Source organism: Fusarium keratoplasticum, chromosome 6 (genome assembly GCF_025433545.1).
Source record: "Fusarium keratoplasticum isolate Fu6.1 chromosome 6, whole genome shotgun sequence".
Lineage (NCBI taxonomy): Eukaryota > Fungi > Ascomycota > Sordariomycetes > Hypocreales > Nectriaceae > Fusarium > Fusarium keratoplasticum.
In genome coordinates this window covers 2,554,650-2,579,467 of record NC_070534.1, presented here as the reverse complement: position 1 = coordinate 2,579,467, position 24,818 = coordinate 2,554,650, and the positions used below count along the sequence as shown (strand labels likewise).

The following is a 24,818-nucleotide window of genomic DNA, read 5'->3' as shown; positions in this document are numbered from 1 at the left end:
TGTTAGCCAATGTAGGTAGTTTACCATGGAGAGTTACTCCTTTCAACTCGTCAATTAAATAGTTGCAAAAATTCCGAGCCCTGTGAATAAGTTAAAAAGAAATTCGCATTAAATAAAGAAATCTAAGGAAGCTATAAGAAAAAGGCCATAGTACAATCTCGATGGACTCGAGTTGGACCGTATCAATCTAAACGCCTACAATCAGGTGGCAATGAAAGGCATTTAGACTCACCTTGTCGGTTCTCTCTCGTGCTCCAAAACGGAGTATAGCTATCTGTTGGCACGCGTCAGTGACCAAAAAAGATGGCAGATACTTACTGAGGCAGCTGGTGGCCATCCCCCTGCCGCTCGCTGCTTGGCTCCCCATCCCGTCCATTGACCGTAGGGTCGTGGGCCAAGGCCGGTTGCTCACCAAGTCCCGTCACCTCTTGGGACAAGTTACTGGCCAGACTGAGTTGCTTAACCTGCCTCGTCACCTCTTCTACCAGCTCCTGGCCTTCCGGATGCAGATAATCACTGAGAAGCTGGTCCAGGTATTCACCATCGAACCAGTCCTCAAACTCCCACATCGGCTGCTCATCAGCCGATGGGGCTGGAACTGGGGCCATATAAGTGGTAGAGTTCGCGAGCAGTGGAGGCAATGTCGGCTCCTGCGGCTGTTGCTGCATCATAGGCATTTGCCGCAGCGCAGGGAACGTCTGAAGGGATCTAGCAGGAGTTGGGCGCCCTCGTCGTCTTCGCCGTCTTCGTTGTTCTGGCCGTTCTGGCCGTTCTGGCCGTTCTTGCCGTCCTTCTTCAAGATGCTGTTCTAGACGCTGCTGTCGATGCTGATCAATTGCCATTAGCAAACCCAAGAGTTCTTCAGCCTCCTCGACCACTTCCGCTTCAGCATGGGAGCCGTTCGCACGTTGGATAACATTGGTCAAAACCTGACCAAGCCTCTCTCTTGCGTGTCTAGCTTGCTCGTCAGTTACAGAGCGAGCATCTGTTTCAAAGCGAGGTCTCTCGTATGGACTGAATCGAGCACGAGGGATCCGGCCGGAGCGCTCAGAGTCGCCGGCTCTTCTGCGGCGATTTTCTCTGGGCATCTTGGAGGGCCTGTGCTTGTCGACGTTGCTTAGTGAAATTGTCAGTGGCTGGTAGTTGGCTTTGGCAGATTCCTGCGGCGATGTCTGGAAAGTTGTGTCGGAGATGGGAAACGGGACGGTTACAAGGACCAACCCTTCGATATATAGTAAACGAAATTCGTATAAATCCCAATAAGCCATATTTATTCGACAATGTCCATTTCGAGTCCTGACACAACTCGACTGGTCGTGCTTGTAAAGTTTGTGTTCTTGATGTGGACGACACCGTCCGGATATGCATCGATTTGGCCATCGAATTGCCGAGAAGTTGGTACCCATTTGGACAATCTGCCTCTGGTTTTGGGCAAGCCCTAGGTGATGGTCATAGATCCGGCCGAGAGCGCATTATGGGCTGTTCAGTCCACAGCCTGGACCTCTTGGAAAGTAAAGGTTGCTGAACAACATTGACCACATGTGTCCATATTCGGTGATCATTTTGAGTCGTCGTAGTGTTCAAATTATGTTGTTGGGGGTAATTATCAGAGCAAGAACGTAGCTGCTGCTCCTTTCTCTCGTGGTTGTTTGAAGAGAGGATAACTGATGGATGGTCGCGTAGGCAGGTTGACCACCATCCCTGTCCAGCTGATGATAACCGACATATTCCAGGTGTGGCGTCTGGCCGGCACCGCCACGGCGCTTACGTCAAGGCATGTCACTGGACGCCTCCAGAGGCCTCATGGTCCCTGCCAAGGAAGTCATTGGCGTGCGTGCCCAACAACAATCAGCGACTCGTATAAGAGCGATCGCCAACCCCTCATCACCTTATTTCTTGCATTTCAAGCTTCTTTCAACGACATCCTGCGCTAGACTTTTGAACCTATCAAGGTGAGTACACCCTCAGAACCTGTGAAGCGCCGTGAGCTAACTGGGTGATACAAGATCTCCCTACCAACCACTTTATAGAACCTCACAACAACTAAAAAGCACACCATGGGTCTTTTCTGGTCAAAGGGCATCGGCGGCCGCCATTTCGGCACAAGCATTCACGTCGACAAGAACGGTATCCGACGAGGCCCCTGGCGGTTCTCGCTTGGCAAGTTCAGCTGTTTCCGAGCTTGAGGCGGGAACCCATCTTTCTTACCGACGTGGCGACTTCTTCTGTTGATCCATTGAGGGATCCCGGCATTATGAGACAACGACACTGGCTTTGAACGAGTTTAGCGATAAATTGAGACACGCAGAGAATGGCGATATGAGCCTTGGATTAATAGAACTTCTTTTCCTTTAAACAAGCTGGCAATAAAAACATTGAGTTCAATCGCGTCGCCTTACGATCTAGGGTAGCTGATTAAGTGGGGTTATGCACTTACCGAACTTGCGGCAGGCACGCGTTCACGTAGAGCAATCGTGAGTGACGACAGTTCAAGTTTATGAAGAATTCCACGTCTTAATCGTGACTCTGTTCTTTAAACTCCACCATGGTTCTTCGCTGATCCATCGCCTACTCGGAAAGCGTCATGGCGCTTCTCAATTTCACACTGAGCGAGGAAGGCGTCTCGGCTTTTCGTGACGCCCTCATCTGCCTGAACAAGTTCAGTGATGACGTCTCACTGGAAGCGAGAAAAGATTCTGTTGGTGCCATCTCGATAAGAATAATCAGTCGCCTTGCTTACACATATTGCAGTTTGTCCTCACTACCCTCAACACTTCCAAATCCGCATACGCAAGTATCAAGTTCGCGACCGGCAAGTTCTTCTCGCGTTACCAGTACCAAGGCAGTCGCCAGTTCCGGGATCGCTTCTACTGCACCCTCTACATCCGGGTGAGCTCTGACCCGGGACTGCCACTTATATGCAGTGACATTAATGCCCCGTACAGGCTCTGATCTCATTGTTCCGGAGCCGCACCGCCACCGACACACAGAGAGATGTCGAAAAGCAGACGCTTATCGAAAAATGCGATGTCGCCATCGAGGACGGAGAGGGAATCCAAAGCAGATTCATCGCCCGCATAATTTTCCGAAATGGACTGACTTCAACCCACCGTCTTCCTTTCGAGGTATCAGTCCCTGTTCACGCCAAGTTCAACAGGCAGGATGCTCCCCATCACTGGACCATCTCATCACGAACGCTGCGGCAGCTGATGGACCACTTTGGCCCTGGCATCGAGTTTCTTGACATCAATACTGACGGCGACCATGTCAACTTCACATGCTTTAGTGAGAAGACAGTCAGCGAGGATGGTGCGTTTCTTCCTGTTAATGTGTGCTTCTATGCTAATTACTCAACTAGCGGTCCTCAAGAAGCCTCTTCAGACATCAATTGCCGTTGAAGCCGACGAGTTTGACGACATTGACGTCGAAGACAAACTCCACATCGTGATTTCCGTCAAAGACTTCCGCGCCATCATCCAGCATGCCGGCATTGCAGGTAACGATGTCTCGGCCCGCTACTCAATCCCTGCCCGACCAATCCAGCTCTCCTATACCGGAGATGCCATCTCATGTGAATTCCTCATCATGACCGTCGGTGAGCGTGGCAGCAACCCTACACAGAGGACAAAGAAGGGTCGTAAGAATGCGGCACAAAACACAGGACCACGCCTCGAAGCCACCTCACGTAGGACGAGTGTGGCTCCGTCGGAATCACAACCCCCTCGGCCGCAAGTGCCTCCTCCTGCATCAAGACCTCAGCAGCTTACTCCGCAAATGAGCGTTGCTAGAGCCAGCGCGTCGCGCATAGGAGCGTTTGACCTGCGGCCCTCTCAGAAGCCACCGCCTCCTGCGACTATGAGATCCGAGAGCTTGTTCGTCGAGGATGAGGGTTGGGAGCCTATCAACTATGATGAAGATGCCGAAGAGGAGGATAACGCGAGACTAGGATGGGATCATAGTGCAGATCCTGTAAGTCTAATGATTCCTTCTGCGCCTGACGAGAAGCTAACTTGGCAGAATCCCTCTGTTTTCCATATGAACCGGGCTGAGGAGAGGCCCAAGACCACGGAACCCGAAGCGGCGGCGGAACCCGAGCCTGAGCCTGAGCCAGAGCCAGAGCCAGAGGCTGAGGCACCAGAACCAACAGACTCGGAATCGGTATTCTTGGAGCCAACACAAAAGCTGGCCGACGTCGAGAGCCTGGCTCTTTTCCCGGATTAAAGATGCAATGGGGCCGGTTGATGATGGCGTTGATTTTTGAGAATGGGTTCACTCAGATGTAATGAATACCCAACTGGTGGCACAGCCTGCCCCAACTGCTCCTATCTTGGAGCCAGAAGGGATGAATTTTGACGACGCAATGACGTTCCATCGACCCTTGACATCATTATCCTCAACTTGAGGCCCGCAGTTGCCGTGTTCACCCCAACCCCATGAGAGGACATCTCCTTTAGTCGAGAGTGCAACAACGTGTTCACTTCCAATTGCGACTTTGCTCAGCTCTGGGAGATTTGGGGGTGGTAGTTGTCCGTGATCATCCCGTCCCCAGCTTTGTAGGGAGCCGTCCTTGGTCAAAACATAGATATTTCCCCAGCTTGCTCCTACGTCCTTCCACTCAGGACAAGACTGGGGCGCGTTCGACTGAATGCCCCATTTGTCTGAACCGAGCACCTTGATGTTTCCACTCTGTGGCTCGCCGAATAGGCAGGTGAATTCCCTGCCGCAAACAGCTCGAGCAACCTTGAAGCCAACGTCTTCGATCTTTCGAGGAGCATGAAGGACCTGTCCAGGACTGCCAGCTTGGGCCTTTCTTCCATTACCCCAACCATAGGCATCGCCATTGCTGAGTACCACGACGACGTGACCCATGCAAGCAGCCAAGTCAACCACTTCTGTACCCGAGGGAGGAAACTCTTTGATCTGAGTAGCTGATGGTGTGCGTACAATGAGCTCGCCCAGACCGAGTTCACCCTTCATACCAGCACCAAAGGTAAAAACCTTTGTATTCTTGCCATCTGAATCTTTGGCGACGATGATAGAAGCTTCCCACGTCGCCGCGATCAAGTCAATCTCGCCAACCTGGGGCCCACCCTCATTAGAGAGTCGAATCTGCTGGAAAACTGGGACATCGGGAACCGAAGTCAAGCCGCAAGCCCCGGGCGTCGAGTCGCCGCTCCAGTACAGCTCGCCAGACTTGCTGAGGAGCAGCGTGTGGTTACCCCCGGCTGCGACCTTTGTAATGGGGGAGGCTGGGGGTTCTGGGTGGAAGAGGACCTGCTTCGGCACGGAGACGTCTTCCTTGTGGCCAATTCCGAGCTGCCCAGAGCCGTTGGAGCCCAGGGCGAATACGACCTCCATGGCTTATTACTGAGGGGGGCTGGAAATGAGAAATGGAGACGCTGAGATGGAAGAGGACTCACTTCTGCAAGCTTCTAAGCCGCCGTCTCCATAGATGCATATCCACAAGTCTCCATTAAGCCCCACCATTGCTGTATCGCGAACGGATGATTATGTAAGACGCGCTTATCTCCACCATTGAAAATAACCTCGAACTTTTTTTTCATCTTCAACATTCTCTCCTCATCAACCCTCACACACTAAGGACTTTCCCAAAGGTCCAACAAAACACTCGTTTGCGGGTGTGAGGATGTGATCCGTGTTTCTCTGCTCCTGCTACTCCATCACGCAGCAGATATCATGGCTTCACAGGTACAGCCCATCCCCGAGGGGATGGAGAATTTCGTCGTTGGTCTGATCGGCATGGGCGACATGGGCAAGATGTACGCCGAAAGGCTGTCTGCCGCTGGCTGGAGGTAAGTTCTGGGTCATTGCGACGCCTGTTCCTACCACCAGCCTCCTCTCTTTATGGTAAGTCAATTTCCTCTCTACAACACCAATCCCCTTTCCTCTGTTATGATGACTAGAGCGCATTTGGCTCGAGTATTGTTCAGGGACATCTGGTGGCCGTTCCGGTCATTGGACTCCGCCCTGGGCTCTCACTGATGTAAACGCTTGCTACCTTAACTATTCTTTGTCTGAACAACCTCTTCACACCTCACTTTCTGTTAGCATCTCTTGCAAGCACACAAGCTAACATTCAAAAGAAGCAGATACGCAACTCGTGACTCGAACCGTGGTTGACGGTCGACTAGAATCCTAGCCTGCGATAGAGAAGAGAACCTTGAAAGCCTCCAGAAGGAATATGCTGGAAATGTACGGGCTCTCGTATCCTACGCTGCTGCTTCCTGTCGCTGAAAGGTATCGAATAGAAAAATATAGAGATTTGCCGAAATGGACACCTTGTATCCCGCGCAAGCGACTACATCATCTATAGCGTCGAGGCGGCCGTCATTGATCGTGTGATTGCACAGTACGGACCATGTACGCGCCCTCGTCCACTCTGCTCCCTTTGTGATGTTTTGAACCTACTGTAAATATGTGTAAACTCACTGACACTCTTGCTCTCCCTCAGCAACCAAGCTCGGAGCCATCGTGGGTGGCCAGACATCGTGCAAGTCGCCTGAGATTGCCGCTTTCGAAGCCCATCTCCCTGCAGACGTGTCTATCATCTCGTGCCACTCGCTCCACGGCCCCAACGTCGACCCCTACAATCAGCCCCTGGTGCTCATCCAGCACCGAGCCCCAGACGAGGCCCTCGCCAAGGTCGAGGCGGTGCTGAGCTGCCTCCGCTCAAAGTTTGTCTACCTTACCGCTCGTGAGCATGATCGCATCACGGCCGACACGCAGGCTGTTACGCACGCCGCGTTCTTGTCCATGGGCAAGGCGTGGCACGCAAACAGGCAGTTCCCTTGGGAGTTGAGCCGTTATGTCGGCGGCATCGAGAACGTCAAGGTCAACATTATGCTGCGGATTTATAGCCAAAAGTGGCACGTCTACGCTGGTCTTGCCATTCTTAACCCCGAGGCGCGGGAGCAGATTGCTCAGTACGCGAGAAGTGTTACGGACCTGTACAAGCTCATGCTCGAGGGCAACTTTGAGGGTCTGAGAGATCGTGTCTACCAGGCCCGAGACAAGGTGTTTGGTCCTTCAACGACATGGGGCACCAGGCCACTGCTGGAGCCGTCAATTCTGTCGTCCTTTTCACTTGGTACACCAACCGACGAGCCCCGACCCAACAACCACCTGTCCCTGCTGGCGATGGTGGACTGCTGGGCAGCTCTCAACATCGTGCCCTACGACCACATGCTGTGCAGCACGCCGCTATTCCGTCTACGCCTGGGTGTCACCGAGTACCTGTTTCGCAACGGCGACGTGCTCGATGCCGCGATCCGCACCGCTATCGAGGACAAGACGTACCGCAGCGACGACCTCGAGTTCACATTTGCGGCCCGCGCCTGGGCCGAGTGCGTGAGCCTCGGCCACTTTGAGACGTGGGAGAAGCGCTTCGTCAGCACGCAGGAGTTCTTTGAGCCGCGGTTTGAGGAGGCCAAGGTGGTGGGCAACCAGATGATGAAGAAGGTGCTGGAGAGCTTGAGGGACGAGGACTAGACAGGAAGAGGGATAAACTATCGAATAATGATAACAACTGACTCCAACAATACTCGGATACTAAGAATGTGCGCCCGACTCCTGGATGTTGGCTGATCTGGCTCGTCTCAGAGCGATTGCCTGTGGCCCTTCCTGAACGCCGTTGTAGAAATCACCTTACACCCATCCTCTTAATACCAGTGATTCTCACAATACCAAACAATACCATGCCTCGTGCACCGCCTTACATCTGAGTCACCACATCAGGCACTCCAGTCTCGACACTCTCCTCCGTGACACCCACACCACGATCCACCCTCAACGGCGCAGGCGTGAACTCGCGTGCGTCGTCGTCTAACCCAATTAGTAGATCATCAGTATCCCACGAGTCGTTGGTGTGAAATAGGGAAGAGCTTTCGCTGGCATCTCGTGGCTCGCCCCTCGTCTGTCCCAACCTGCGAGCTCGTCTAAATTCACGTCTGTCATCTTGGTTAGAATGACTCGCTCACAAAGATGAGACAGGGCATACCGATTCAACTCTATCGCAGGTCGTGCCGGACTCTCATTTAGGTCACTTTCTCGAGAAGGTGTAGGCATCTCCTCCATGCTGGGGAGGAGCTCAAGGTAGGTCTGTTCAGAAGCCAAAGTGGACTTGGGTGATTGACGCCGGTGTACATTACTCAGGGCCTTCATTCTATCCGAGTCACTCTTGACGGCTTGGAAATTTCTTGACGGCTCGAGAGTATACAGATCGTCTTTTGTCCGGCGTTGAGGTCGCTGTGACTTCTCACGGCAACTAGCGACCTTATTATCGAGCATGAGCAGCAGGTACTCATTTATGAAAGCATCATCATCTGTAAGACTCTCAGGTGGCTACAAAAATAAGTCAGCTCTCGTTCATTCTGGAGCATCCCCACCAAGACTCACAGTGAAACGCCTCTGCGGTGGGCCCCTCTGGCCCATACGCTTCACGACCTCGGAGGAGACGACAGGCTTGCCCCCAATCTCCTCAAAGCCAAACCCAATGGCTGCTGTCAGAGGTAGTTGACCATCTGCAATGGCATCCATGACGAGAAAGGCTCGATCGGCGACCGCGGGCCGGCACCACGGACACACTCTGTACTGGCAGATTTGCGGTTCGCCGCAGCTCCACTGTCCTGCGTATATGCTATCGTTCGTATAGGACTCGAAGCCAGGAGGTGGGCGAGTGGTGTTGAAGAGGGCGTTGCTGCTTCTTTTGAATTTCTCCCTGGCAATCATGTTCTTGACCTGTGATGCCAACCAAGTAAGCCAGACGGCCAAAGTTGATGCGGGTTCTTCTCACCTCTTCCCGCTGTCTAGAGATGATCTCAACATGTTCGGGTGTGTACTTGGCCATCTCCTCGACAGTCATGTCGCCAGAGCTCAATCTGTCACCCTTTCGGGTCCCCATGGCATTTATCGAGTCGGGATTTGAGGCATCCAATTCTGGCTATAGTTCAATCAGTAACAGCTTTGAGTCTTTGTGATTCCCATAACTAGGTGGATACTAACAGGTCCAATATCAATGATCTGTTCGATATCCTGCGTACATCGATACAGCCAGCCAAACTGGCCACGCTGACGACACGAGCAGCACACTGAATCTTTCTCGTAGACCCGGGTCATGGTCGTATGCGTACAAGACGGTCTAAACGCCTCAGGCCTCTCATACGTAGGCCTCTGCTGAAACGCCATGGTGAAGAATTGGTTGAGAAGGGCTGAGCCTCACATCGGTGGGTGCTCCAGGAGCGGTTCGTGATAATTAAACAAGACGAAGATAAACAACCGCTGCGGTATTAAAGAACTGCTTTGAAAGACGAGTACATGGGCAAAAAAGGACAGATTGTTTCTACAAACGGGCGCGGGAGTTTTTCTGAATTTGCCCGAGAAGAGGAAACTTGGGACGCAATCAAAAACTCAACTGTAGGTATGCTCCTACCTGCATGAGAAGGCCTAATAGGAACCTGTGGCCAGGTTTTGGCGGTGCAAGTGCAGGCCAGCTGGCAACCGCCCGCCATTGCCAGGTCATCAGGGCAGAGTGTTGAGCACATCTTTGCGCTTTAAAAAGGGTACAATCCGCCTATGAGCCATCATTAGAGATCAATGATAACTTCCAACTGAGTCGTGACGCATAGAAGCTGTATAGAAGAGTCACAGGCTAGAACCTAGAATCGTGTGGGCCTGACAGAGTACATGCAAAATGAATAGGATCCCACAGCGTCAATCTCCTTTGAAAACATCATACAAGATAAAGTGCAACGCTATCGCTTTGTCCTGAAGACGCTGAGACTCCAATCCACAAACAACAGGTGGCTCAGACCATCTGCAATGTTGGACCCTGCCAGGCAACATCCGCCACTTACTTGAAGACACCAAACTATGACGAACAGATGGCGAGGACGCATACTCTCACAGTCATTGCCATGTAGAGAACAGACAGCACAGTAACAAGAAATGGTAGCCCATAGAGGGATTGTATCTATTTTCATGGCCTCATCCACAAATGCATGAGCCTTCACCACGCCCCTCCTTAGCGCCCTAATCAGTTTCAAGACTTTCCGAGGGGGGAGGAAAATAATTGTCGTCTTTCTCAAGCGGTTGATGCTAGTTTTGGCTTGAATTTGTCGTTCAACGGCGCGTTTTTATTTCTCTAGCATGAAAGGTATATGCCAGAAACCGCAAGGCAACGCAAACCCCTTTCCGAATGCATAACCCCGTAAAGCAGCCCAAAAACCGACCCTAATTTCCCTTTTAAACCTCGGTGGTGACCTTCGCCTTGGGGTTCGTGACCTTGACGCCTAGTTGCTTCGCGCGGGCGATGATGTCAATTCGCTTCCTCGACGAGACGTTGTGGGCGATCCTTTGTGACTGTCAGTATATGTCTCTTGACCTCGAGGAAATTCCGGGAACGTACTCGGCAGCGTGGGTTCGGTTGTGCATGAGGAGAAGCTCAACGTCGTTGACGTTGCTGACGAGGAAGGCCTTGTGGCCGGAGGGGGTCAGGAAGCGGGTCTTCTTGTTGGAGCCATAGCCGATCTGGAGTCGCAAGTATCAGCACCATGTCCATCCATTCATCCACCGGACAAGAGTCTCTTGTCTGTCCGTCTCGGAGAGGCTGCACGTACAGAGGGCATGGCAATGGTGCCGCGGAAGCGTCGTCGGACACGGCTGTCGATACCCTTGGGCTTGCGCCAGCTGGGGTCCACGCACTTGAACCGGTCACTCTGGTGACGTTCGAAGCGCTTCGTGCCTGCACACACACACGAGTCAACATCTCTATTCCCAATCGACCCAGAAAAATCTTCATTGTTCTCCTCCAAAGTTCGTCGTCGGGCAGTCGTCGAAGGGCATCTCGGGTGGGCGGTACATACGCTTCTTCACGATGGGGACGTGCTTCTTGGCGGAAACCATCTTGATAAAATATGTCAGTACTTCTGGATGCTTGATCGATGAGGTCGTGATCGCATACCTTGACACTGCGGGTTAGTCGACGGGCTGGATGGCTGTGATAGTGTCCGGCGTGAGGATCTGGCGAGGCGAATTTTTGGCAAACGTCGAATTGGGAGCGCTAAGTTTCAAGGGCACAGTTAGGGTTTCCATCACGTGCGCAGGAATTTTTTCGTGCCTCCACAAGTGTGAACCCCCCCTGCCAATTTTTGGTGCGCCGCCTCCAGCAGCCAACGAGAGACCCACTCAAAGTGGCATAGCGTCTTTCGAGGGCACAAACCCTCTCTTCTGCAAAAATCGACAGGCGAGCTAGACCATCTGTTGCAACACGTCCCGCAGCTCGTTAACCTCACAGCACCCTCCCGGCAACCAGACAATCAGCAATCATGTCGACGACGCAGAGCGTGCAATGCTTCGGCAAGAAGAAGACGGCCACCGCCGTCGCCCACTGCAAGGTTCGTGGGAATGGCGAAATGCTGAGAGACGGGAGAGATCACCAAGGCTAACATGTCCTTTTTTCTGAGAAATAGACCGGCCGTGGTCTGATCAAGGTCAACGGCCGTCCTCTGCAGCTCGTCCAGCCCGAGATCTTGCGCTTCAAGGTACGATTCTGAGCCCTCTCCTGCGATCTACGTCCCCATCATCGAGTTCGAGAAAGACGATTGGAACGAGAAATCTCACCGAAACGCGGTGAATGTGGACTTGTGGGAAACGAACAAAATGCTGAGACTTCTGCCAATAGGTCTACGAGCCCCTCCTGGTTGTCGGTCTTGACAAGTTCGCCAACGTCGACATCCGTGTCCGCGTCACCGGTGGTGGTCACACCTCGCAGATCTACGCCATCCGTCAAGCCATCGCCAAGTCCCTCATCGCCTACTACCAGAAGTTCGTCGATGAGCACTCCAAGAACCTCCTCAAGCAGGCCCTCGTCCAGTTCGACCGAACCCTCCTCGTTGCCGACAACCGCCGCTGCGAGCCCAAGAAGTTCGGTGGTAAGGGTGCCCGCTCCCGCTTCCAGAAGTCTTACCGTTAAACGGTGCCGCTCGGAATGGGGACAAAAACTCGGGGGAGATCGGAGCGTTGTTGCAGTGGAGGATACTACGGGCAGTGCGGAAAAGGGACTGGAGTCAAATATTCCCTGGTATGGGAATGGGTTTCCCATTGGCATTTGCATGGCCTTGCTTTTGACGGATTGTAAAGGATCTGGCAGGCAAATGAAATCTTCAAAGTTAACGACCGGGCTCGCACTGCAAGAGACTGTGACGTGCTCAATGAATTGTCTTGTTCGCTGGACACGCTCCGATATTAGGCTTCCTGTTTCCTGCAATGTTCCTGTGACGCGTCTGGATGCCGATGTGCTGGATTGCCTTGTGCACTGATGCTCCTGGAGTGGAGGGATTGTGTTCGCTTGTCCTTTGCTCCTGTTTCGGTCACTCAGCGGCTTCACTCTGTTGTCTTGAGTAGGAACAGAGCAACAAGCCTGAGCCTCGGCTTGAGCAATAGGAATTAATGGACAATAGTTCAAAAACAAGCGACTTCCACTATCATTATTCTCAGATTTAATTCCGAGATACTCAAGTCCTCCCGACCAACTGTTCCCTATCCATCCCAAACTCCTAGCTTTACCCAAAGCAATGACTTTTTGTGTATTACTCCCCGTTCACTGGCCTATTAGCTCACATAAAACAACATCGATGTCCTGGATCCAACCACCCAGGTCAAGAAAAAAATATGAGACACTACGCTAACCCCCTCTTATTAGTAGAGCAAGAATAGCTATCTTTAAGTGCTAAGAATTCTAAGGAAAATATCATAAGTAATTCAATGATATTAGAAAGTGATCAGAATCATCATTCTTTTATTTATCACTTTGTTTGCTCATTGCTAGGTTATGAAGTTAAGCCTTTTTGCTATTTCACGTTTTTTTACGACGGCCTGCCCACCATAACGTCACTCTCCAACAAAGACCACCTTCAAACCACACCTTTACACCTCGCAAGCACCTACCAAATCACCTATCATCAGAGAAATCCAGGCTCTTAGGCTAGAGTCGTCTATAGCATACCCTGAATACCTCTTTTTCTCTGCATATATCATCTACACCGCGCTGTTGAGATGGAAGGTGACGCCCCGCCGACATTGCCCGCCCGCAAGGGCTTGACAAAATCAGACTCCAACGCCTCCGCTGGCGGCCGCTCCGTCAAATCAGTTTCAGTTGTCGGTTCGCATCCTCTAGGATCGCTTCATGTGCATCAGCCTGCGGACGAGGTTCATGTGGAAGAAGATGACGACCTCCCGCCACCCCTCGACCCTCCGGTTGGACAGAGTGAGGATGGTGGCAGCTCCATCCACAACTCATCTAAGGGGAGCTCGTTCAAGTCGTTTCCCGCCTGGGAGCCACTGACGCACAACTTGGGCGGTGGCGACGTGGTTCTCGTCCTTGACCTGCCCGAAGTCTTCACCGTCGGATATGATTCTCTGTCTTTCACGGCAAAGCATTTCGGTGGCGTCAGAGATATACCACCAGGTCCTCACTTCTTCTGGGTTGCTCACCCAGGAGGTATTTCTACCCGATGTGGTATCTGGATCGTTACCACTGGCGTGAACACCGTTCACGTCTTGCAATGGGACAGATTCAACGAAGTTCTCGGTGACTCTGCTCGGGCTGAGGCACGCATCCAGGCAGACAACCTTGACACTATCCACTCCAAGCTTGTCCCTTATCATGATCCCAGCGTTGTCAACGCAGCTAGCGGAGAGCTCTCTCAGACTTCTTCGGAAAAGAATCTCAAGATGTGGGAGCAGTTGACAGGCAGAATTACCAAGGGTGTCCTCAACCGTGTCACGGGGCAACATCCTGACAACTGGGCGGTTCATACGGGTGACCGCGTCAAGGGCTCAATACTCATGGCCGCAGAGATAGAGCTCGATGAATCGATATCCAACCCGCTTCTCAAAGCTCGCGAGCTGAACTTCATCTTCGGCCAGCGGTCCAAGACATACTCGACTGATAATACCGGCGCTGACCGAACACTCGAAGCTACAGACGCAACGCCCTACATTTTGTCGCTCGTTGACAATAATATTACCTCTGATGACATTGTCGGCGAGTTCCAATTCTCTTATGTCGTGGGGATGCATCTAGGGAATGACTCGTGCATCCAACAATGGTGGCATATGCTGCTCAAGTTATTCCTCCGAGCATATATCCTCCCCGCCCGTCGACCGGACCTTGCCGCTGCCTTCATCCGCAGCCTCACTGCTCAGTTATCCTACAGTGCGTCTTGGCTTGATGGCTCTGTTCTTGACTATTCCGACTCGCAAACCCGCGAGCTACGCCTCGCGCTTACAGTCTACAAACGGCGTCTCGATGAACTCCTCCTTGGCCTCGGAGCCCAAGCCACCCCCGAGCAACTAGATGTCGGCACTGCCTTTGCAGGACTCGAGGCATTTGTTGCCGGCTCGCTGGATTGGGATCTCCGGGGCGCCTACCTTCGCCGCGGGAATGTTATGATGGAGGATGGAGAACAGGTGGAGCTCGAAGTTGCAGATCTGGCTGCCGAAGACGAACGCGGCGAGTGGGCGCCGGAGATCGTGGACCTGGATGAGTCTGGAAGACAGCGTGATCTCGTCTCATGGAACGACTAGGGGCAATAGAGTTGGTAATTCTCCCCTAAGAATGGTAAAATTCTATATAAAATTTATGTTTAATAAGGAGATTCTTTTATAATTATTTGATCTTCTTTTTTATAAACTTGTCTGTAATATTTAAGTAGACTTGGATTACCTCTTTGCCGTTCCCACGTCTTATTTCTTTCTTCACTCGCGTGGGGAGTCGTGCTATGAGGGTCCTCCACGAAGACGGTCCCGCAGCAGGGAGAGGAAAGTAGTTTTCTGGAAGTCAAGATGGTTGCGTTCTCGATAAGAATACCTTTCCGGAAGTCGAAAGAGACTGAGGAGGGTTGGCACGAGGGTCAAGAAGTAAATAAGACGCCAGAACATTAAGAGGGTAACCCGTCTCCTCTTAAGGATAATTAATAAAAATATTTATAAAATAATACAATAATTTAGAGTATTTTCATATTTTCATTATTATTTATTTATTATATTTAGGGAAGAATGAGCGTATAGGTTTATGCCAGTGTCTTTCGTTTTTACGACCGCGCGGCGGTGTCGGCAAAATATGCAGGCAGACGCAATCAAAACACGGAGACGTCATCAAATCACCAACAGGACTGTGTGACAGGTTTTTGTGAGACAATGAAAGTGATGCAGTAAACGAGACAAATTTTCAAACAGTTTTATTCGATACAGAAGCAAGACATGGTCACGGGGCATTTGTTAATTTGTAGTGGTTTGACGTCAACCACATCCTTGCCTTGTTGGTGGTGAGCCGGCACACTCATGAGGAAGCAGATAATCGTCTCCTGTCAGTACCAAGAACCTTTAATTGAATTACATGACAAGTACAAAATTTCTATTATCAATACAGTGAGAAGAGCACGGTACGAGATACATCATGTACCTAACAAACTGTAGGTGACAGGTATCAACTCTATCTCATGGCGATGCCGAACAATGCACACTCCCCCGGGCCGTTTTGCTTGCATACTCCAATTTACAACGGCTTCCAACCCTCAAAGGGCAATTCACCGTTTGGAATCGGCACCTGGTAGAGAGGATGGATGTGTTCTTTTTGCACTCGGGCACATGGGCGTCAAGGGCTGCAGGTCAATGGCCATGAGCCGCATGGCACCCTGCAAGCCTCTGCCGCCTCATGTTTATTCAGACGACAGCCGCATATCGTTTTACAGCTGACCCTTTTGACATAGAACACCGTTTATTGCAAACTGTTACAAGGTCATGTTGCTCTGACGCAAGTTGGTGGATGAAACCGCTCAATGCTGAAATTCAACAGCGTCTGGTCATGGGCTATGATTAGTATCTGGATACCTTTCGGTAGCCAAACTGCAACAAGAGCGTCCGAACCAAACGACACCCACACTGCAGGCATTACAATCCGCTTTGACTTTGAGACAAGACCTGCCAACCCAGACAAGCTCGGCTCAGAGACCCTCAGCACTCTGATCCAACACGAGCCAACAAAACCCCACGCCCCTTGCAAGGCCCTTACCACGCCGTAACCACAACGAGATAAAAGCCGGCGTGCGCGCCATGGATCCCAGGTCTTGTGGTGCATCAGCGTCTGTGTGTCCTGGGGCCGTTTTTTTTTTCCTCCAACGGTGCTTGTGACCCCCCCTGGTTTGCTTTTTTGGGGGCGCGAGCAAGTGGGCTCGGCCCCGTCCGTCCGTGAACCGCGCCGTCGGGTTTTCGGCTATCGACTATGAATTTTTCTGCTAGGCTCGCCTTGGGATAGATGCGAGTTTACTTCACGTCATGGGCTTGGTGGTGGTTGCTGCATGTGATGGGGAAGAAAAGCATCTATACCGAGAGGGTAGGGTAGAGGTTGTAGGTAGGTTATAGTGGTTGCAGCTCGTCTATTGTTCTACCCGTATATCCGTACTGCCGTATCCATATCCATAGATCGGATCACAATTAATGTCACAGCCTTGTTGCTTGCTGTGCTATGAAACACGTCTACCTTTAAACATCGGTTTAAATATTGCTTTGCAATTCCTTACTATGTTCTAGACAAAAGCCCTTACCGTTAAACCAGAGCCTCGTCTCTACACATTCCACCGTCAACGCCTCTTGTGTCTGAGTGTGGTTGTAGTCACCTCACGTCGTACAAAAAAAAACCACGGTTTAAAAAAAGAACCCGAATGTTTGTGTAACCCCCAAAAAACCCCATTTAACAATGTTCACACCCGTCTCAGCCTGCTTGGTCAAGTCTCACACCACAGCCAGAGTCGGGGGCTCGGCCGAGAAACCGCACAAGTCAAGTTCCATTCATGTCGGTGTCTTGCCTCACTACCTATTAAAAAAAGGTGACTTCTGCACCCTGCAGATTCCTCGTTTCGGAAGAACAAACTAACTACCAACATACATATTTCTCGACCGGTCGCGCGCCGTCTCTAAAAGAGCATAGGCCGGACCGTGTCCATGCAAGGTCCGCAGTTTGCAGCATGTCTCGTTCTTGTCTCTCTTCTCGTCCTTTGACAACAGCGGCTAAATTCTCCTAGCGCTGGGGCTGCCGGGACACCCCCTTGTCCATCCGCAACGGCGTCACACACACTGCAACTGGACACGCACACACACTCACTCACTCATTCGGGCTGGGCTGGGCTGGCTCACACTTGTTTTTACCGTCGCTATGGCCTTGGTAAAGTTGGTTCCGTCCTTAATTTTTTTTATTTTTCGGCCTCACACGCCCCCCCTTGTTAATCTTCTATTTTTTTTGTTCTTTTTTCATTCTTCCGACCGAGCATCGCAGTAGCTTATCTACATGCGTGTTTTGGTGGTCAAGTTTGACAAGAGGGGGAGACCCGACATGCGCATGCACCGCACCCACAGACTGATCGAAGTCAATCGGCAATGCAATCGTGGAGCATCCATAAATGTCGGGCCGCTCGCTTCCCGTGCGTGTGCGATCTGCTTGCCGTCCGTTTCTTTAATAAATCGTCAACTGTATTATCATCGTTGCACATATCCCACCCCTTGCCCTTGTCCTTGTCTTGATCCCTCAAATGCCGGTGTTTAGGCCGTACGATATATTGTGGGCTCTCGTCTCGTGTCGTGCGTGTCCTGTCTGAGATCCAGATGCATCCCCTCTCTCCTCCGTGAATTTTGAGATCCCAGCTGCAGATCCTCCCGGCGAGATGGCTTCGATCCATCCTCATGGATGTCATGTTATGCTTGCTGCTCACTAACAGCGCACACGCCCACCCTCCTTCTCCTCTGTCTCTCCTCGCCAATCTGTTTAGATCTCCTCCACTTGGCGTTGCGTACCTCACCAAGCGATCAGACCACCCTTCGAAATCCTCACTATATCCGTACACGGAACCACGCTGCGCTAGCCCAGGCGCCTTGTCTTTGTGTAACCCGACCTTTCCTTAACCTTGCCTTGCCCTGCCCTGCCCATCCCCCATCCCCCATCCCTGGCCCTGCTTTTCGCACCCCGACTATCTCGTAGCCGCCTTAGCGTCTGTCGTACAACCGCAACCTCAACCCACCCCCTTCCTTTCTGTCCTCTTGCCTGCATCCGCATCCGCCTGCTGCCTACTGCGTCTGCCTGCTTCTTGCCGTGGTCTCGGTCTTGCATCCAGGGGACCCCGGGGCACGCCACCCACGTCTCCCAAGATCTCACATCAACAATGTCTTAAACCGGTACTCAACGACACAAGGCTGACTTGTCACAACCCGACACGACGGTGCCCCTTGTCTACTGAGGGAAGCCAGCATGCCATGCGATGCCATGTGCTGTGCCTGCTTGTTGCTACCCACACAATATGCATATCGTGTTCCAGTGACACCTGGTTTGCCCTGACGCCTTCAAGTAATATAGCTGCAACTCTCAACATGCTCCTCCCTCGCATCATTTATATCCAAGATATCCATAGTAAATATTATCTCTCCATCTCATCAGTCTGTCGGTATTCTTCTCATTGATTTACAACACCATTGTGGCATTCTCACAAAGATATCTTTCTCGCCACCGAAGCCTCTTCCTCTTCGACACATCACATCAAGTTACTCGGGCAAATTTTGCTTCGCGCATCAACAATCCTCTTTGCTATAATGTTGTCGTTACTTCAGCTATGGACATGTTTCTTGACAACTATGGTGTCGATTGCTTCAGGGCACCCATAGTGCCTCGTCAGGTTCGTGACAGTCCCCTGGCCGCTTTACACAAAAAACTGGGCTGATGATATGAATGTGCGTACGCAGCTGTCGCTGCATCTCGCAGAATCATATCGCGGCTCTCCTTCATCATATGCCACCATCATCCATCTCAAATGCAGATAACAAAACCGCGCCAAACCCCCCGCCTCCCCCATGCCGCCCCTTTAACCAGCCACCGAATGCTCGTGAACTATAAAAAAAAAAGCGTGCAAAACAAAAAATGTCGAACTCCCAAATATTGTCTTGGGAAGGCGTGTGCATACGTAAAACTCCAGAAAGCCAGAAACGAGAAAAAGTCTGGGCAATCAGACTTGGGCGGGGAAAACCTCGAGACGCAAGAGCGTCGATCGAGATGCTACCCAAGCTGAAGTAGAGGGTAATTACCGAGTAAAGGGCTCCTATGCGAGATCTCTCCGCCTCAAGGACTGCGATGACCGCTAGGCCTCTTGGAACGGAGAGCACATAGAGGTGATGAGGTCCATATAATACAGCAGCGGGTATTCTTTTTCATCTCGACTTTTGGTGACTTTCCTCCTCTAGAAGCCTGATCCTTGGCCAGTCACTCCCTTAGTGGCTGGGGGGTTGTCCTCCGTTTGCTAGGCTGCGTTAGTGCATGGGGTCAAGGGCGGCAGCCGCTTCAGGCCGCCGCCAGTCTGTGCGACGTACATTGATAAGAGATGCCCTGGCTAGGCTGTGCGTAGGGCGAGTGAGGCTGATAGTTGGAATACATGTGGTTGTTGTAATCGGGCAACGGCTGTTGGGGAACAGATGCTGTGGGAGGAGGAGGATACTGAGCAGGCTGGTAGCCGATAGGAGGCAACTGGACTGGTCGGCTTCCGGGATAGGTTGAGGTCGGGGTGCCATCGGGGCCTTGAGGATCAGGGCCTCCGTTCTGAACTGATGCTGCGGCCGCCACACGTTGACGCTCCTCCTCAGCCTTTCGCGCAGCTTCCTCCTCCTTCTTCCTCTGCTTCCACTCCTTTCGAATCTCTTTGAATTCTGTAGCGTGTGTTAGCCAAGCCCGTCTCAGACATGCCGTTTTTGAAATTTCCTTGGCCTAGACGCGCCGGAATTTCAAGCCAGGGTAAACTTACCCTCAGGAGTGCGCTTCTGTCCGTGGGATTGCATGGTAACATGAGCATTAAGGTGGTTCAGTGTGCCGTAGGCCTTTTCACAGCCATTCCAACCGCACTTGTACATTCGCTCAATCTCTTCGTATCGTCGTCGAGGTCGCTTGTGCTGCTGCGCACCAGGAATGGGCACGAAAGAGTAAACCTAACAATCAACCAAATTAGTCACGGCTCCAAGAGTGGCGTCGAAGGTTGGCTCCGGTCACGCGACGAAACGCGCAGTTCCCAACAAAGAGTGTTCCTTCACGGCGCGAAACGCGCAAATCCAACTCCAACTCTGTCTTCATCTTCATCTTCCTCGCTCGCAGCGCAAAACGTACCTGATTGGGCCTAGCAGGGGGCGGCGCCGAGGCAGGGTTTTGAGCGTAAACAGGGTGGCCGGGCGTCAACGGCGCACCGCCGTGATGCCCATAGCCCGTCCAGTCCGGCCGCGGCTGTGCATACATGCCACTGCTGGGATGAGAGTAGCTGTGTGTCATGTCCGGAGCGGGCGCATAAGGGGATTGCTGCCCGTAAGAGGCGTAAGTCGGACTCGGCGCGGCGATGGACGGATCTATAGGAACATCGTTGTCAGACTTGACCGGGTGGGCTTGATGGTTTCGCCCATCCTGCTGGGGCATTGACGGACTGTTCTGTTGTTGCGCCATACCTCCGCTGCTGGGGGTGCTGGCAGGATGGTATGAACGCTGGATGTGGTCTGGAAAAGATCCGGATCGGGCTGACTGAGGATAGACGCCGTACTCGGAGGTGGGAGTGCCCGAGGTCGAGTAGTTGGTTTCCTGCTTGACAGGATATTGCGCAGCAGATGCGTGATCTGCCGTCGAACCTTCAGAATTGGTGTCGCCGAAGTTGCTGGGATAGGGCGAAGGCAAACCTGACTGCGAGTACTCGGGTGCACTTCGTTCCATAGAGATGGGAGAGCTGAGGAGCGCGTCCACGGTCACCTCGGAGCCAAGTTTGGAGTGGTAGTGGTTGTTTGTGCTTGGTGAAGAGTGCAGCGATGCGCGGTGGTCAACAAAAGTATGAGGTTGCTGTGTTGGCACCAGGAACATGCTACAACTCCACGGGAAGAGTGATAGGGCGATGGCCGGCCAGGTTTAGCTCCAAAGCCCGCGTCAGGTTGGTGTTTGATCCAGCAACAGGGGAAAGAAGGGCAATGGCTGAGCGCTTGCAAAGAGACTTGCGGCGGCGCGGCGGTATATGTTGTTGGCGGCGGTAGTAGTAGCGCCGTTCGCGAGACCAAGGGTTGGATTATGGTTAAGTGCGTGATGCGAGCACCTAGGCCGAGTCCTCGGGCGCGGATCTTGCTGGGGAGGGGAGATGGGGATGGGGGGATGGAGCCTAGGGGGCAAGGATAGTCTCGTTCTTTCCACGATCACAGAGAGGTCGGGCTAAGTCGTCGGCACTGCTTGGGGAGCGACACACTAATATAGTGCGTTGTTGAAATCGGACTGGTACGGTGGGCTCTGCCGGATCCAAGAGGGTCTAGCGCATCAGCCCCCCAGGTGCTAGGGTGTGCCAAACTGTATCTTCCCACAGTACACTGACTCTTGTCTCTTCTGAGCGACTCAAGTCCTTGCAGGGGGGGAGGGGTGTGTGTGGACGAGTCTGCGCGAGAAAGGTTCTGGCAATGACGGAGACGTCGAGCGTGTGCGGGACCGAAAGAATTTTATAGGGTCCCAAGGGGAAGAAATGGATGACGGAGAGATGGGGAGGATTCGGTCCTCCGCAACAACCTGGGGGCGAAAAGGGCGTCCGTCTCTGCTCTGGTGGGACCAGCAGGCAGGGTGCGCGCGCGCAGCAGAAGCAGGAGCAGCAGCTCTGTCAACCCTCCGAGGCCCAGGGGGACAAGACAGCAGGTACGTCTGGTTGGCTGGTAACGGTCTGTCGGTGCTTGGGTCCAGAGTGGAAGATGCCGAAGACGACGGAGGCGAGGTGCAAGCAACTTGGCCAGGCCAGGCCTACCCAGTGCAGTGGCAGTGGGATTTTGCGCTTATCGAAAGCTGTGGATAGCGTAGCGTGCGTGGGCTGGCTGGCTAGCTGGTCTGGTCTGAGAGAGGGGCGTGCGAGTTCGCGCAAGCAGATGAGAGAGTGTCCCAAGTCGGGGTATTTCCGTGGTAGCGCGAGCAGATGGTCGACTTAGTTCACAGGCCAGAGAATCTGCTGGGTCGTGGTCGATCGTTCTGCCGAGGGTACCCCACGTCGACCGGTGCCGGATCTGCCGCTGACTCGTGCCTCTGAGCGAAAGCGGCGAGCAATTACGAGAAGGAACAGCTGCCCAGGGAGCAAAGGGGGTGCAGCGACGAGGTCGAGATGAATGAAGGAGGCGAGGTGAAGTGGAGGTGAGAAAAAACGGGAAGGCCACGGGCTGGCAGCTGCGTTTTCCTGCCTCTGGTTAGACACACAAGAAGAAATTTGAAGGCCCGGTGTGAAGGAGCCCAGGAGAGGAGCAGACGAACGGGAGACCCCTGTCCCCTGTCGTCCTGCTGCGTCCTGCGACCTGCTGGCTGGGTAGTGGTGGTGGTCTCTGCTCTCATCAATCTCCCCTGAAGGGGGCCAGGTTCATCACTCATCACACACGACTTGTGGCGGAGGTGCGGTGCGGTGCGTTGCAAAGGGGATTTGCTACTTGGGCAGCCAGAGGGGAAACCAAGGTGTGCCAGTCAGATGCAATCTGTCCATATGCTCTGATCTGGAGGTTTGTCGGCGGTAAGGCGCATTGCCTTTCGGTGCTTCCGCCTCGGTGAGTCCCATCATCCCACGGGCATCTGGACGCGTCCTGTCTTCTGGGGAGGTTACAGACTTCTGAGCACGACTGCAGCGCAACCTGCGAGGGCCATCACGAAGCCGGCACAATGGACAAGGTGACCGGGGTGTTGCAGGGGGGCGGTCGCCGCGTGCCCTGCGCTCTCTGCTTCAGAGTCCCCACATGGCGAACGACCCCGTACTGGGCAAAGGGCTCGAGGAATGCCCACGGGAGGTCTCCTCCACCGGATACAGTGCGTAGAGCGAATCCCTGAGCTGCGGCAGCAGATCTGCGGCCTTTTCCTTGGGTCGAGCCCAATCAGACGCCCAGGTTTGCAGAATGGCTGGTTCCACCACCGAAGAGGCGTCCAGGATCAATGCAGCTTGTGGCTTGGCTTCAAGGACCCCAAAGAGCAAAGAGGGGTCAGGCAGGTTAGTTGCCGATTTTCCAGCTTGTCGCCTGGGTACCAATGGGCGAGGACCTCGATGAAGGGGAACGGAACGGGGTTCGGGTGCGCGGATTGCCACGGTGCGTGTTCAAGGCAAGGACCGCCGATGAAGGAGAGAGATTGCGAGTGTCCCCTTGTGACCTAGACTGACTCAGGGCAGAATACCGAGACCTGGGCAAGGTATGTTGAAAGCCGCAGAACGTGGCGGCGAGACCGCGAGGGTGTGAAAGAGCCCGGTGTAGTGGTTCTCAACAGACGCTAGTCGCAGTCGCGCGCGAACCAGACTCGACGATGGATCAGAATATTCTCCGCGACACGACTGTGTAACGAGCGTTTTTGCTGTGCGCAACCCACGCCCGCCAGCCTGATGAACCGAACCGGCTCGTTGCTGATGTGCCAATGTGGAATCGGTGGAATCGACGACTGTTGACGTGCATGGATGGACGGACATCTACGTCGTTAGCAACTCGAGTGCCGGCGCCGTTAGCCGGCCCAAGTTTCCGTATCCCCTCCTTCGTTGAGTTGGCTTCGAGCGGACGCAGCCCGTAGCTCCAGTTCAGCCCTAGAGGTGGTCAGTCTGGCTGAGGTCGACGGGCGCTATGTGATCCGGTCTTCGGGGAAGATGAAACGGTTCCAGGGCCTGTCCTTGGAATGGAGCTGCCATGTTCTCTTGTTTTATGCTTGGCCTTGTTAGCAGAACCTGCCTCTCTTTCCTTAGTGGAATGAATCATGGATGGGTGACAAGGGATAGTACCTATGTTATACTTGGGTGGGTGTTGAGGAGCACATTGTGCCTGGGCAAGCCAGAACGCATCACAGACAACAGACAATGATGAGTGGGCAGAACGCAGGGTCATAGGCCTTCTTAAAGTCGAGAAAAGAAAACAGTTTTCTTCTAGCCGGAACAAACTCGCATGGAAAGTTGATGCAAGGCTCAAACTCTCATCAGATCCAATCTGACATTAGCTTCTCAACCGGCCACGCACACGCAAGGCTGAGGTTGAGCTCAGTCCGTTCACATAACTCATACCAGATAATTATCAAATGAATCTTTCAAGCAATTTACTTCCGTCTCGTGGCACGGGTTACGGTTGTTGCATCGTTCAAACCTCGGAGGGAACAGTCGTTGTGTAACTTCCAGGTTCCTTGTGTACTGCGCATTTACAACTGACGATGCCAACCATCCTTGAGACTTGCACCAAACACGACAAAAAAAAAAGAAAAATGGTTTGCGAATTGCTCAAGACCGCGAATGCGCAGCCAATCGCATTACAAGACACATCTTTCCAGTCTCCCTCCATCATGCCTGGTTTTGCCACTTTACACCAGCAGCCTTACACGGCATCGCAGATGAGTGCCGCTTCTTGGCTTTGATTGATCTGTTCCCCCCGTTTCCGGCACCCTGGCACTCTCGACGTCTTTCTGGTCGAATGATCGGTCCTGGAGTCTCTAGGGCCCAAAGATCTCAAGCGACCCGAATGTCTGGGAAGAACTAAAGGGGGCTTGAATGTCCTAAAGAGGCACAGCCGGCCCATCTCGTTGGAGTCTACCAAAGGTAATTAGTGGACTCCTACCTTAGCCTCCACTGGTACCTCGACTCACCCGCCAGTTCGTCAGTGCAGAGCAACGCATCGACAACTGCATCGGCCGCTTATATCAAAGATCACAGCCGTTGACGAGCCTGCATCCTCGGGTTGCTCACAGAGCCTGTCAATTCCGCCGCACCACGCCGCAA

At 52.8% G+C, this 24,818-nt stretch overlaps 8 protein-coding genes across 8 annotated transcripts; 4 read left to right on the top strand and 4 right to left on the bottom strand.

Moving 5' to 3' along the window:
• Positions 1-2,584: 2,584 nt before the first annotated feature.
• Positions 2,585-4,221, top strand: NCS57_00877400 (DNA repair protein rad9; the record flags this gene model as incomplete). Its single annotated transcript, XM_053058579.1, has 5 exons — positions 2,585-2,698; positions 2,752-2,889; positions 2,946-3,309; positions 3,359-3,969; positions 4,018-4,221. 5 exons carry the CDS (start codon positions 2,585-2,587, stop codon positions 4,219-4,221), a joined length of 1,431 nt encoding a protein of 476 aa, XP_052912410.1.
• A 48-nt stretch (positions 4,222-4,269) lies between these two features.
• Positions 4,270-5,358, bottom strand: NCS57_00877300 (uncharacterized protein; the record flags this gene model as incomplete). The annotated part of the gene is made up of 1 exon (XM_053058578.1): positions 4,270-5,358. One exon carries the CDS (start codon positions 5,356-5,358, stop codon positions 4,270-4,272), a length of 1,089 nt encoding a protein of 362 aa, XP_052912409.1.
• Positions 5,359-5,697: 339 nt separating this feature from the next.
• Positions 5,698-7,509, top strand: NCS57_00877200 (Prephenate dehydrogenase [NADP(+)]; the record flags this gene model as incomplete). The annotated part of the gene is made up of 4 exons (XM_053058577.1): positions 5,698-5,813; positions 6,153-6,213; positions 6,270-6,381; positions 6,473-7,509. 4 exons carry the CDS (start codon positions 5,698-5,700, stop codon positions 7,507-7,509), a joined length of 1,326 nt encoding a protein of 441 aa, XP_052912408.1.
• A 223-nt stretch (positions 7,510-7,732) lies between these two features.
• Positions 7,733-9,204, bottom strand: NCS57_00877100 (uncharacterized protein; the record flags this gene model as incomplete). Its single annotated transcript, XM_053058576.1, has 5 exons — positions 7,733-7,967; positions 8,018-8,361; positions 8,416-8,757; positions 8,813-8,959; positions 9,022-9,204. 5 exons carry the CDS (start codon positions 9,202-9,204, stop codon positions 7,733-7,735), a joined length of 1,251 nt encoding a protein of 416 aa, XP_052912407.1.
• Positions 9,205-10,260: 1,056 nt separating this feature from the next.
• Positions 10,261-11,056, bottom strand: NCS57_00877000 (60S ribosomal protein L32; the record flags this gene model as incomplete). The annotated part of the gene is made up of 4 exons (XM_053058575.1): positions 10,881-11,056; positions 10,635-10,759; positions 10,424-10,545; positions 10,261-10,369 (listed from the first exon to the last, which is right to left on the bottom strand). Exons 1-4 carry the CDS (start codon positions 10,918-10,920, stop codon positions 10,261-10,263), a joined length of 396 nt encoding a protein of 131 aa, XP_052912406.1. The 5' UTR covers positions 10,921-11,056.
• A 286-nt stretch (positions 11,057-11,342) lies between these two features.
• Positions 11,343-11,989, top strand: NCS57_00876900 (uncharacterized protein; the record flags this gene model as incomplete). The annotated part of the gene is made up of 3 exons (XM_053058574.1): positions 11,343-11,411; positions 11,487-11,558; positions 11,699-11,989. The coding sequence occupies 3 exons, from the start codon at positions 11,343-11,345 to the stop codon at positions 11,987-11,989; spliced, it is 432 nt and encodes a 143-aa protein (XP_052912405.1).
• A 1,082-nt stretch (positions 11,990-13,071) lies between these two features.
• On the top strand, positions 13,072-14,604 carry NCS57_00876800 (uncharacterized protein; the record flags this gene model as incomplete). The annotated part of the gene is made up of 1 exon (XM_053058573.1): positions 13,072-14,604. The coding sequence occupies one exon, from the start codon at positions 13,072-13,074 to the stop codon at positions 14,602-14,604; it is 1,533 nt and encodes a 510-aa protein (XP_052912404.1).
• A 4,722-nt stretch (positions 14,605-19,326) lies between these two features.
• On the bottom strand, positions 19,327-20,941 carry NCS57_00876700 (C2H2-type domain-containing protein; the record flags this gene model as incomplete). The annotated part of the gene is made up of 4 exons (XM_053058572.1): positions 19,327-19,355; positions 19,426-19,758; positions 19,854-20,034; positions 20,210-20,941. 4 exons carry the CDS (start codon positions 20,939-20,941, stop codon positions 19,327-19,329), a joined length of 1,275 nt encoding a protein of 424 aa, XP_052912403.1.
• Between the last annotated feature and the right edge of the window lie 3,877 nt (positions 20,942-24,818).